At 42.3% G+C, this 14,342-nt stretch overlaps 1 protein-coding gene across 1 annotated transcript in view; it reads left to right on the top strand.

The window, feature by feature from the left end:
* Nucleotides 1-7,362: 7,362 nt before the first annotated feature.
* LOC119960709 overlaps nucleotides 7,363-14,342 on the top strand; it is a 30,659-nt gene continuing 23,679 nt past the window's right edge. Inside the window, exon 1 of the mRNA XM_038788318.1 lies at nucleotides 7,363-7,561. Within this exon, the coding sequence (XP_038644246.1) occupies nucleotides 7,363-7,561 (199 nt within the window). The remainder of the gene's footprint in view (nucleotides 7,562-14,342) is intronic.

The raw sequence follows: 14,342 nt of genomic DNA, 5'->3' as shown, positions 1-14,342 counted from the left end.
GGGATCAAGGGCTGGGATCTATATATCCAAGGATATGTGTCCTATCGAAAGGACAGACAGGTGGTCGAAGGAGGCGGGGTTGCATTGTTGGTAAGAATGAAGGTAAATCGATAGCAAGGATCTGTATTGGATCAGGAGGCATTGAATCTCCAGGTAGGGTGAGGAATCGCAAAGGTAAATGTACCTGATGCGAGTTATAAACAGGCCCCCGGCAGTAGTCAGGATGTGTGCCAGATAACAAATCAGGAGATAGAAAAGGGAAGCCAATAAGTCAATATTGCAATAATCATGGGGATCACAAAATGCAGGTGTGCTGGGGAAATTAGTTTCGCAATGGGTCACAAGGAAATTAATTTGTGGAATGCCAAACAGATGTGTTTTAAAAGCAGCTTGTGACAGAGCCTACAAGGAAAGAAGCAATTCTGGATTTCGTAATGTGTAATGAGGCAACTTGATTCGGGACCTTAAGATGAAGGAAGCCTGAGGGATAGTGACCACAATGTGATTGAATTTACCCTGCAGTGTGACAGGGAGAAGCTGGAATCTGATGTAAACGTATTAAAATTAAATAAGGGAAACCACAAAGACACGAGGGAGGAGCTGTACAGAGTTCATTGGAAAAGAAAACTGGCATGAAAGACAGTGGAACAGCAATGGCAGGAGCTTTTGGGAGTTATTCGGGAGGCACAACAGAAATTCATCCCAATGAGGAGGATACATGCTAGGGGGAGGACACGGAATCTGGCTGACGAGGGAAATCGAAGACCAGATAAAAGCAAAAGAAAAAAAGATGCAAAGTGGCGAGGATTAGTGGGAAGCCATAGGATTAGGAAGCCTTTAAAAGAGAGAAGAGGACGATTAAAAAAGCAGAAACGGGGAGAACATGACATATGAGGACAAGTTTGCTAAACATATATAATATATAAAAAAGGTAAGAGAGGTAAAAATAGATATTGGGCCATTGGAAAATGTAGCTGGAGAAGTAATAATAAGAAACAGAGAAATAGCAAACGAACTGAATAATTACATTTATTATGGGCCAGGGTTCAGAAAACTCCAAAGTATATCATGGTGTTCAGCTGACCCACTTTTAATAGATGTTCCTTATGGGGAGAACAAGGGTCCAATCTACAGGAGTTATGCAACAGAAATCATAAATATTTAAAAAAACAAAACAATGTTTATTCTATGAACCCAGTTAACATTTTAAGAAACACACAGGAAACATCTTATCAACTACGAACATACATAACACCAGAGATACAATACTCTATAGCTAGCCGGTCATACCTTTCCCACCAACATTCTTCAGTTAAACACTTTTAACAACGGTTGCAGGTTTAAATTCTCTACAGAAAGAGGTATTACTTTGAAATCATCAAGTGAGCTGAAGACATTCCTCACTTGTAGTGAGAGGTCATTACAGATTTGCTTGCTTAAAGATAGTTCTCCAAGACTGGAAACTAAATCAAAAACAACCACAAAGCAGCTCTTCAGGTCAAACTAAGTGAAAATGAAATGAAATGAAAATCGCTTATTGTCACAAGTAGGCTTCAATGAAGTTACTGTGAAAAGCCCCTAGTCGCCACATTCCGGCGCCTGTCCGGGGAGGCTGGTACGGGAATGTGCTGCTGGCCTGCTTGGTTTGCTTTAAATGCCAGCGATTTAGCCGAGTGAGCTAAACCAGCCCCTAGTGAGCTAAACCAGCCCCTGTGAGTTAAACCAATACTGAAGACAGCACAGCTCAATACACACTGTCATTACTACAGCTTTGGCTGAACACCCTGTTTCCTAAAGGTACATCCACCTGTCCCCTCACTCCAAGAGAAAAAAAAATAAACCATCAACTTGAGATGGTTTCATTTTTCATCTTTTCATTTCCTCTAAGAAATACTGACGGTAACATAATCTTTTCCGTTTCACAAAACAAAAGATGCAAACAGGTATAACAACATAGTCCATTTAGTTCTTCTTCCTCAACCAAACCTGCCATCTCTTCATCACATTCGTGACAAAGCATCTGCTATCACGTTTCATCGTCCTACCACATGTATTATTTTTCAATGAAATTACTGTCACAATAACTCCATCGAAACAGCCTGGTATGTTATTCCCGAATCGCTCCAAAAACCTCAATGGATTATGATCAGTGTACATAATTGTTTCAGATGGATTACTGGTCACATGAATGTGAAAACGGCTCAAAACCAAGCTCAAAGTCTCCTTCTCAATCGTAGAATACTACTTCTGATGTGGATTTAATTTCTTTGAAAAATAAGCAATAGGCCGCTCTAGTCCTTCGTCATGGTTTGTGGAAGCACTGCATCTAACCCCACATCGCTCGTATCAACAGCCGTTTTCAATGGCTTTGTAATAATTTGGGATGGCTGACACAGGAGCAGTGGTCAACACAGCCTTCAGCCGTCAAATACCAGTTGACACTCCGCTGACCACTGACATTTGCTGCGTTCCTTTAGCAAGTCCGTCAGTGGAGTGACCACACTGCTCAAATTAGGCATAATTTTCAGTAAATTCCACTCATTCCAAGAAATATCATCATTTCCCTTCGTGTCGAGGGTATTGGAAACTCCCCATAACGTTTGTTTCACACACTGTGGCACCATTCGACCCTCTCCGACTGTATGGCCAAGGAAAATGACTTGGGTTTTCCAAATGTACTTTTGGCTAGTTTAACAACCTAACCCGGCTCCTGACGTCGATCGAATAACTCCATGAGATGCTTCAAATGTTCTTTGCATGTCTGGCAGAAAATACCATTTCGTCGATGTATACCGCATAATTCGGGAATCCTGAAGCAATTTTGTTAGGTATTCGTTGAAATGTGGCTGGGGCGTTTTTCATGCCACATGGCATAACTTTTAATTGGTACATACCATCTGGAGTCATAAAATCTGAAATCTCCTTCCCCCTTTCGGATACAGGTACCTGCCAGTAGCCTTTAAAATATAATTTGGGGAAAAAAGCCTATTGTCCCTCTTTCGCAATCCTCTAAGCGTGGGACAGGATGGGTCCGTTCTTGAAACTGCATTCACCTTTCTCTCGTCCACACACTACTGTTGAGTACCGTCCGGTTTCGGTAATATCACTGTGGGTGAGCTACATTGGCTGCAACCCACTTCAATTATGCCACTTTTAAGCATACTTTCAATCTATTTGTCAAGATGTGCCAATTTTAAAGAGTTAAGGTCGATAGGGATGTTGTTTGTTTTGAAAGGCATTTCCCACATCAGCATCATGTATTGCCAATTTAGTACTTGCCAACCTATCTCCACAAACTTGCCCATGTGATATTGATCACTCTTTCAGGTCAGTTAGTTTTTTTCTCTGGAACATAACTCAAAAATTTATATGAACATCCTCGTTTTTCAATTTAATTTGAGGAATGTCAAATTCAATGTAATCTGGATTCAGTTCTTCAATTTGAGTTTGAATAGTTAAAACCTCCTCTATTTGCTCTCCTTCCATTTGAAAGTACATTTTAAGCATATCCACATGACACAATTGGTGAATATCTCTTCTACCTGGCGTTTCTACCACATAATTCAGCTCACTTAATTTCCTTTCAATCAGATACGGTCCATAAAACATTGCTTTTAAAGGTGCACCTTCCACTGGCAATAACACTAAATCGTTGTCTCGACTGGCAAAACTACGAATTTTTGCTTTCTTGTCCGCTTCCCGTTTCATCACATGTTGTGCAACCTTTAAATGTTGTCTCGTCAATTCCACTGCTTTATTTAATAATTCAGTAAAAGTTGACACGTAATCCAATAAGGTATGTTCCGACGGCTTCCTCACCAATTTCTCCGTAATCAATTATAAGTGGTCTTCTTACCTCATGACCAAACATTGGTTCAAAAGGACTAAATTTGGTTTCCGCATTAGGTGCATCCCTAATTACAAACAGTATTAATGGCATTCCATTATCCCAATCCTCTGTATAAACTTGACAATAATCCCTCAACATTGTCTTTAATGTCTGACACCACCTTCCTTACACTCCTTGAGCTTCTGGATGGTACGCAGCTGATTTAAATTGTTTTATCCATAAGCTATACATATCTTTGAATAACGTAAGGGTAAAATTCGATCCTTGATCGAATTGTTTTTCTGTCAGTAGTCCATATTTCGGTAATAATTAAAGTAACTCCTTCACAATCGTTCTAGCTGTAATATTGAGTACTGTGGAATAGACTATGAAAACCTAGTATATACATCCATTGTAGTCAAAATATATTGATTTAGAAAGCCGTCCGTCGCAATTAATTGAGACCCTTGTAAAAGATTCTTCAAATGCTATTAAAAGCGCTGGTGTTATGGCTGCTTGAGGTTTCCCTATCACTTGACATGTGTGACATGACTGTCAAAATTTAACTGCATTTTTATGTAGTACAGGCCAATAAAAATGTTTTTGTATTTTAGCTTGAGGTTTCCTTACTGCCATTCAGAGAGTGAAGATAAAGTTGAAGTGCAATTATCAGAAACAATTTTTGATCAGATGGTTGGATAACAACAGGTGGAGGATGCGTCGGATGTTTCTAGTTCAGGAAAATTGGCGGAGTTACAACAGAAAGATAAATAAATCAAACGGATATATCAGAAAGCATACATGGAAGAGGAATCTGAGTGTATATCCGAATGTTATTACCATCCCATTGGTACCTCATGTGTTCCTCGCAGAATCTCCTTTCTATACCCTGCCGTCAATGCCACTTGATGTACATCTGCCAAATTTTCATCCGCCTGAAAATACAAAAGTCTTAATTTTCTCATCAAGACATCATTTATGTGGAAAATAACATGCTGATATACACTCAGATTCCTCTTCCGTGTACACTTTCTGTAACATCCGTTTGATTTATTCATCTTTCTGTTGTAACTACGCCAATTTTCCTGAACTATAAATATCCGCCTCATCCTCCACCTGTTGTTATCCAACCATCAGATGAAAAATCGTTTCTGATAATTGCACTTCAACTTAATCTTCACTCTCAGAATTCACCTCTTGTCTTAACCTGTGACTTTTCTAACTTGTTTCTACACAACCCGGCAAATATCATAGTATTCGTCCTTCCACACTTCATTTGTCTGATTTTCCACTGGTTTATCGATCACAGTAGGCATCACTCCCACCTGCGATCCAGCTTTATCATTACCCAGGATTAACTCTATTCCTGGACACGATCGTTTGTCAGTTGCTCCAATTACCAATTCACCCCTCTTTCCTGGACATTCCAATCTTACCTTATATAATGGAACACTACTCTTCGAACCCCGAATTCCACATATTGTCACCTTTTCTTGCAATATTCTTCCAAACTACATTACTCTTCATCTCTTACCATTAAAGCTTTAATGGCTCCAGTGCCCTTAAAATTGTGACATTTACCTGCTTCTCCTGATACATATAAGTGAACTTTGTCCACACAAGTAAATTCTTTAAAGTGACCTAACGCCTTCTTATCAACAACCTCTTGATCATGCAGTGCAATATTTTGCACATCCTTCGCTTCACTTGGGCTGTTCTTTACCACTTTAACACTCATCACTATCTTATCCTGTTTTACCACACCAGCCGTCCCAGTGCTTTTGTTCAACAATCAACAACGTGACTTTATATGGCCTACCTTATTAGTGAAAACATTTGAAACGTTTCATGCCTCTTCCATCCTCCTGGATTTTCTTCATAATCTGAGGTACATTCTCCTTATTATCTCCCGTCCGATTACCTTCACCACTTGAGTATTTCTCTTTTCCCCAGTTTCTATCCCTCACAGCCTGAAACTAATGTTGGAAACCAAACGTTGGTTTCTGCTGCTAAACTCACAATTGTAACTCTCTCCTTTACCACATGAGTTCTCAGTACATCAGGAATTGTATTTAAACTCCTCTGAGAGCGTCATACGCTTGAGCTATTTTCAAAGCCGTTATCCACCTATCAAAATTACTGTGTTTGATAATTTCAAACTCCATATATGTTTGACCACGTTAATTCCCTACATTGCTAAACCTTTTACTTCAGGTACAAGTTCATATGCACCTTAGATGTATATTATCACCTCCTCATACGACCCAGATACCTCCACCGATAGTGATGCAAACACTTTACTCTCCCTACCTACCAACTTCGTTTGAATCAGTTGGTTAGCTGCCTTCTGAAATGAAATGAAAAACGGCTTCTCCCGCCTTGTCATCAAACCGTAGCAATGCGTGGACATATTTAAATAGATCCACAACAAGCCTTCGACTATGACTTTCAAGCTCATTATTCTCATCTATCCTCAAAATGTACGTGTCACTTTATATCTGCCAATTTTAACTGACTTATGTTTCGTGGCCATTTTCCGTAGTTCAAACTCTCTCTCTTATTACCTTTCCTCTCTCTTTCTCTCACGTTTACTTTTTCCTCTCTATCTCTGTCTCTGTCATTTTCTTTTCCTCTCTATCTCTTTCACTTTCCTCTCTCTCGCTTCCTCTGTCCTTTTATTTTTCCGCTCTATCTCTTTCTCCCCATTCTTGTTTTCCCCTCATTGTGTATTCAAGCTGCATTACTTTTTCTCATGTTCCAGTTGTTTAATTTGGCACTGAATATTTGCCAGCTCTCATGCGTCCGACTGTAACTCAGGCTATTTTAAATGTTACGCTGTCAAGTAACATTAACCGCAATGTCTCTGCCAATCTAAAACACTTTCTTTGGTCTCTGTGCGTCAGATTATGCGTGTGACGTTCTCCACCCACCAAAACATCCGAGCCTCTGAATGAGCCATTGTCTAAGACACTGCCCCTCCTTAAAATGGAACACCACACCTGAAAAGCAAACACCAATATTGTCACCCATCACTCTCTTTAAGTTTACGAACCAACCCAATCACGAAAGGTTGATCGGACGAGCCCCCAATGTATTATGGCACAGGGTTTAGGGGACTTCAAATTATATGATGGAGTTCACCTGAGCCACGACTTTTAATAGATCTTGGATATGAGGAGCACAAGTATCCATTCTCCAGTTGTTATGCAACAGAAACCATAAGTAGTTTTTAAAACAAAACCATGTTTATTCTATGAACCCAGTTAAAAATCATCAAGTGAGCTGGACATTTTTTAACGTGTAGGGAGATACATCATTACACATCTGCTTGCTTCTACTACGGCCGTCCAACTCAAAGCCAAACTAAACAGCTAAAAAGCAGTTTTACAGCTCAAAACAAAGGTGAAAGACAGAGACAGCCCAGCTCGACCCACGCACTGACATCACTGCAGCTATTTGAAAAACACGCATTTCTTAAAGGTACATCTACCTGACACTTTGCGTCAGTCTTGACGGTGGTAGGTGCCAGTGGGATGACAGAGCTCCAGGAGAACCAGGGGGCAGGGGTGAGTGCAGTGGTAATTACTAAAGAGAATGTTCTGGGGGAACTGAAAGGTCTGAAAGTGGATACGTCACCTGTACCGGATGGATTACACGCAACGGTCCTAAAAGACACAGCTGAGGATATTGTAAGGGTATTGGTGGTGATCTTTCAGGCAACACTGGAGTCAGGTACGTTCCCAGAGGACTGTCAAGTGTCTGACGTGACATCACTGTGTAAGAAGGGAGGGAGGCAAAGAAGGGAAACTATAGGACGCTTAGCCTCACTTCGGTAATTGGTCACATTTAATAGTCCATTACTTAAAGTGAGATCGCGGAGTACTTGGAAGTACATGATAAAATAGGACTGAGTCAGTCCGGCTTCATCAGGTGGAGATCATGTCTGACAAATCTGTTACAGTTCTTTTAGGATGTAAAAAGGAAGTTAGACAAAGGAGAACCAGTGGACGTGATTTATTTAGATTAATAGAACGCCTTTGACAAGGTGCCGCATAGCAGACTGTTCAATAAGTTAATAGTTCATGTTGTTAAGGATTAGATCCCGGCATGTATAGAGGTTTGGCAGACTGGCAGAAGGCTGAGGGTCAGGATAAAGGGATATTTCTTCGGTATAGCTTCCGGTCACTGGTGTGCCTCGGGGATCTGTGCTGGGAGCGCAGCTTTTCACAATACTTGGTAACAATCTGGAACAATGAATTGAAGGCACTGTTTCTAAATTTGCAGATGATACAAAGATCTGTAAATGGACAGGTAGTATTGAGGAAGAAGGGGGCTGCTTCAGGACGGAGACAGGCTTGCACAATGGGGTGGCAGACGGAATACAATGTGGAAAAGTGTTAAAGTATGCAATTTGGAAGGAGGACTGGAGGGTGGACTATTGTCTAATAGTCACAAAACAGAAGCACAAAGGGAGTTGGAATGCTTTTATCATGATTTTCTTACGGTTCAGTCGGCAGTTAGGAACGCAAATGCAATTTAAGCATTCATATGGTGAGGGCAAAGATTCAAGCCCAGTGACGTACCTCTGAGGTAGTAAAAGGCTCTGGTGAGGCACAATTTGGAGTATTGCGAGCAGTTTTGGGCCCCATATCGAAGGAAGGATGTTGGTCTTGGGAATGGTCCAGTGGAGGTTCACAATCATGATCTCTGGAATGAGGAGCTTGTCGCATGAGGAAAGGTTTAGAATTATGCGTATGAACTCGTTGGAGTGTCAAAGGGTTAGGGTGGATCTTATTGAAACTTACAGGATCCTGCACGCCTGGATAGAGTGGATGTCTCCACTTGTAGGAAAAACAATATCCAGAGGACACAATTTCAGACTAAAGACATGGACAGCACGGCAGCACAGTGGATAGCAGTGTTTCTTCACAGCTCCAGGGTCCCAGGTTCGGTTTGGGTCACTGTCCGTGGATGGTCTGCATATTTTCCCTTGGTCTGCGTTGGTTTCCTCCGGGTGCTCCGGTTTGCTCCCACAAGTCTCGAAAGGTGTGCTGTTAGGTAAATTGTCCATTCTAAGTTCAACCTCTGTGTACAAGAACAGAAAGTGGCAACTATGGGATTTTCACGGTAATTTCATTTGCAGTGTTAACCTAAGCCTACTTGTGGCAATAAAGAATAGTAGTATTAAAACAGAGATTAGGATAATTTTCTTCAGCTAGAGGGTGGTGAGGCTGCGAAGACCAAGTCATTGACTGTCTTTAAAACAGAGATTGTTATGGTGTTGGTTAATAACGGGATTAGGGGTTATGGGGGAAGGCAGCAGAATTGGGATGAGAAAATTGTCAGCCATTATTGAATGGCGCAGCAGATTCCATGGGCCGAGTGGCCTACTTCTGCTCTTGTTCTTAGTCTTATGGAGACGAAGCCCAGTTTCTCCGATCTTTCACTGTATCTAAAATCCTTTATTGTTGGTATAATTGTAGAAAATGCTCTCCGCACGCTTTCCATGGCTTCAAATCCTTCCTTAAATAAGGTGCCCAGAACTGAACACAATACACCAAATGGGGTCTGACCAATGATTTGTCGAGGTGTAGCATGACTACTTTCCTGTTATACTCTATGCCTCTATTTATGAACCCGACGATGTTATCAGTCTTCTTCACATAGTTTCAATGCAGTCGACCTTTCGAGAATTATGCACTTGAGCCCCGAGGACCGTCTGCTCCTGTATCTCTGAAAAGTTGTATCGTTCATTCTATGTTGTCTTCCCATCTTCCTTCTACCAAATATCCTCACAATTGGCGACATTGGTGGGATCGTTGTTTTTCTGATAAGAAGCCTTTGGCCAGCAATGTACCACAGGGATGTATGTTATTTGCATACATCAATGACTCGCATGTTAATGTCGGAGTTATAATTGGCAGGTTTGCAGGGTACAGGAACATTTGGGATGTTTCTTAAAGTGAGGAGGATAGCATTGTACTACAGTCTGATACGGATCAGCTCGTTGTTGGGCACAACAGCAGATGGAACTCACTCCGGATAATCTGCAGTGATGCGTTTTGCGAGGTCTAATAATGATCGGATAGACAGAATTTACGGTAGGTTCCTGGGAGTATTGAGGAGCAAGTGAACTTTGGTTGACACCTCGCCGGGTCCCTAAATGTGGTAGCACAGATATTTAGGGCAGTGTAGAATGCAACCTGAACGATTTCCTTCATTACCCGGCGTATAGATAAAGGAGCAAGGATGTCTTGTCCAAATTTGTATAACATTGCTTTGGCCACAGATGCAATACCGTGTGCAGTTCCGGTTGCCACACGATTGGAAGGACGCTATTGCACTGGCGATGGTGCAGAGAAAATTTAGAAAGATGCCGCCTGGGGTGGAACGTTTCAGCTTGTCTTACCTGTAGAAAGAGGCTCGGGGAAGGATCTGATTGAAATATACAGAGGCATAGATAGGCAATATCGTGATAACATTTTCCCAGGGAAGATCAGAGGGAATGTGTTTGTTTGGAATTAATTGTTCAGAAGGGAGCTGAAGAAACATTATTTCACCGAAAGGGTGGTGGAAATATACAACACACTGTCTGAGTGGGGTAGACGCGGATAACCTCGGAACTTTTCGGAATTATCTGGACAAGCACTTAACTTGCCAAGGCATTGTAGACCATGGACCATGTGCTGCTCAATAGCATTAGTACAGAATGGTATTTCACGCACTGAGGACGCGGATTCGATCCCGGCCCTGGATCACTGTATGTGTGGAGTTTGTGCATTCTCCCCGTGTCTCTGTCGGTTTTACCCCTTTAACCCAAATATGTGCAAGTAGGTAGGTGGACTGCCCACACCAAATTACACATTAAATGGAGAAAATAAAATAAAGACTAAGAGATTTAAACTTGGTAATTTGGTGCAGTGAGGTAAATCAGCAAAGGTAAGTGGAAAATCTAATTCTGCTGTTTTTCAGTTAAAAGTGCAGTGTGGAGCTTAGTGTCTGATTGGTTGAAGCTGCCCCCACCCTAATTGCTGAGAGGCAGTTATCTGTCAATCACCTGAGGCCTGTTGAGGCCTGTTTAGGGGCACATTGCATTATTCTCTTTGAAGGTAAGGTTTTTTTTTGAGTCATCGGTTAGCTGAGGTCTGTATAAAAGACAGACAGAGAGCGCACACAGTAAGCGAGCACTTTTCCAGGAGACACATCCGGAGTGAGACTCATACAGAGTGAGAGATTTAAACTTGGTAATTTGGTGCAGTGAGGTAATTGGGTGCAGAGTGTGAGGAGGTGCTTTTTAACCCTGGTAAGTGACTGGTAAGTAGTCTCTCTTTTTCTTTTCATTGTCTAATTTATTTATTTTTATTTTGAAATTCTAGTTGTTTAAGTTTACCAAGGGTTTAAGACATGGCAGGAGATCCCAGACCCGTGTCATGCTCCTCGTGTGCGATGTGGGAGCTCAGGGACACGTCCACTGTCCCTGGCTCCTTCACGTGCAAGAAGTGTGTTCAGTTGCAGCTCTTGTTAGACCGCTTGACGGCTCTGGAGCTGCGGATGGACTCACTTTGGAGCATCCGCGATGCTGAGGAGGTCGTGGATAGCACGTTTAGCGAGTTGGTCACACCGCAGGTGAAGGTTACTGAGGGAGATAGAAAATGGGTGACCAAAAGAAAGAGCAAGAGTAGGAAGGCAGTGCAGGTGTCCCCTGCGGTCATCTCCCTGCAAAAAAGATATACCGCTTTGGATACTGTTGAGGGAGATGGCTCACCAGGGGAAGGCAGCAGCAGCCAGGTTCATGGCACCGTGGCTGGCTCTGCTGCACAGCAGGGCAGAAAGAAAAATGGCAGGGCTATAGTGATAGGGGACTCGATCGTAAGGGGAATAGACAGGCGGTTCTGTGGACGCAATCGAGACTCCAGGATGGTATGTTGCCTCCCTGGTGCAAGGGTCAAGGATGTCTCGGAGCGGCTGCAGGACATTCTGGGGGGGGGGGGAGGGTGAACAGCCAGCTGTCGTGGTGCACATAGGCACCAACGATATAGGTAAAAAACGGGATGAGGTCCTACAAGCGGAATTCAGGGAGTTAGGAGTTAAACTAAAAAGTAGGACCTCAAAGGTAGTAATCTCAGGATTGCTACCAGTGCCACGAGCTAGTCAGAGTAGGAATGTCAGGATAGATAGGATGAATGCGTGGCTCGAGAGATGGTGCAAGAGGGAGGGATTCAAATTCCTGGGGCATTGGGACCGGTTCTGGGGGAGGTGGGACCAGTACAAATCGTAAGGTCTGCACTTGGGCAGGACTGGAACCGATGTCCTAGGGGGGGTGTTTGCTAGAGCTGTTGGGGAGGGTTTAAACTAATGTGGCAGGGGGATGGGAACCAATGCTGGAAGTTGGAAGGTAGTAAAACATGGACAGAAACAAAAGGAAGTAAGGGGAAAAGTGCAAGGCAGAGAAGACATAGTCAGAAATCCATAAGGGCGACAGTACAAGGTATAGTGACTGAGGGGAGCACAGTGAATAGTCCCAGTAATAACAAAAGGAATAAAACTGGAGATGTTAAGTTTCAAAACAGAGGTAAAAAAACCAACATAAGTGTACTTTACCTGAATGCTCGTAGTATTCGGAATAAAGTAAATGAGTTGGTGGCACAAATCATCGTAAATGACTATGATTTAGTGGCCATTACTGAAACATGGTTAAAGGATGGTCACGACTGGGAATTAAATATCCGAGGGTATCAAACTATTCGGAAGGACAGAGTGGATGGGAAGGGAGGTGGTGTTGCTCTGTTATTTAAGGATGACATCCGGGCAATAGTAAGGGATGACATCGGTGCTATGGAGGATAAGGTTGAATCCATTTGGGTGGAAATCAGGAATAGTAAGGCGAAAAAGTCACTGATAGGAGTAGTCTATCGGCCACCAAATAGTAACGATATGGTGGGGCAGGCAATAAACAAAGAAATAACTGATGCATGTAGAAATGGTACAGCAGTTATCATGGGGGATTTTAATCTACATGTCGATTGGTTTAACCAGGTCGGTCAAGGCAACCGTGAGGAGGAGTTTATAGAATGTATCCGCGATAGTTTCCTAGAACAGTGTGTAATGGAACCTATGAGGGAACAAGTGGTCCTAGATCTTGTCCTGTGTAATGAGACAGGATTGATTCATGATCTCATAGTTAGGGATCCTCTCGGAAGGAGCGATCACAATATGGTGGAATTTAAAATACAGATGGAGGGTGAGGAAGTAAAATCAAATACTAGTGTTTTGTGTTTAAACAAAGGAGATTACAAAGGGATGAGAGAAGAACTAGCTAAGGTAGACTGGGAGCTAAGACTTTATGGTGGAACAGTTGAGGAACAGTGGAGAACCTTCCAAGCGTTTTTTCACAGTGCTCAGCAAAGGTTTATACCAACAAAAAGGAAGGACGGAAGAAAGAGGGAAAATCGACCGTGGATATCTAAGGAAATAAGGGAGAGTATCAAATTGAAGGAAAAAGCATATAAAGTGGCAAAGATTGCTGGGAGATTAGAGGACTGGGAAATCTTTAGGGGGCAACAGAAAGCTACTAAAAAGCTATAAAGAAGAGTAAGATAGAGTATGAGAGTAAACTTGCTCAGAATATAAAAACAGACAGTAAAAGTTTTTACAAATATATAAGACAAAAAAGAGTGGCTAAGGTAAATATTGGTCCTTTAGAGGATGAGAAGGGAGTTTTAATAATGGGAAATGAGGAAATGGCTGAGGAACTGAACAGGTTTTTTGGGTCGGTATTCACAGTGGAAGACACAAATAACATGCCAGCGACTGATAGAAGTGAAGCTATGACAGGTGAGGACCTTGAGAGGATTGTTATCACTAAGGAGGGAGTGATGGGCAAGCTAATGGGGCTAAAGGTAGACAAGTCTCCTGGCCCTGATGGAATGCATCCCAGAGTGCTAAAAGAGATGGCTAGGGAAATTGCAGATGCACTAGTGATAATTTACCGAAATTCACTAGACTCTGGGGTGGTCCCGGTGGATTGGAAATTAGCAAACGTGACGCTACTGTTTAAAAAAGGAGGTAGGCAGAAAGCAGGAAATTATAGGCCAGTGAGTTTAACTTCGGTAATAGGGAAGATGCTGGAATCTATCATCAAGGAACAAATTGCGAGGCATCTGGATAGAAATTGTCCCATTGGGCAGACGCAGCATGGGTTCGTTAAAGGCAGGTCATGCCTAACTAATTTAGTGGAATTTTTTGAGGACATTACCAGTGCAGTAGATAACGGGGAGCCGATGGATGTGGTATATCTGGATTTCCAGAAAGCCTTTGACAAGGTGCCACACAAAAGGTTGCTGCATAAGATAAAGATGCATGGCATTAAGGGTAAAGTAGTAGCATGGATAGAGGATTGGTTAATTAATAGAAAGCAATGAGTTGGGATAAATGGGTGTTTCTCTGGTTGGCAATCAGTAGCTAGTGGTGTCCCTCAGGGATCCGTGTTGGGCCCACAATTGTTCACAATTTA

Source organism: Scyliorhinus canicula, unplaced genomic scaffold (genome assembly GCF_902713615.1).
Source record: "Scyliorhinus canicula unplaced genomic scaffold, sScyCan1.1, whole genome shotgun sequence".
NCBI lineage: Eukaryota > Metazoa > Chordata > Chondrichthyes > Carcharhiniformes > Scyliorhinidae > Scyliorhinus > Scyliorhinus canicula.
This window is presented reverse-complemented; position numbering and strand designations above follow the sequence as displayed.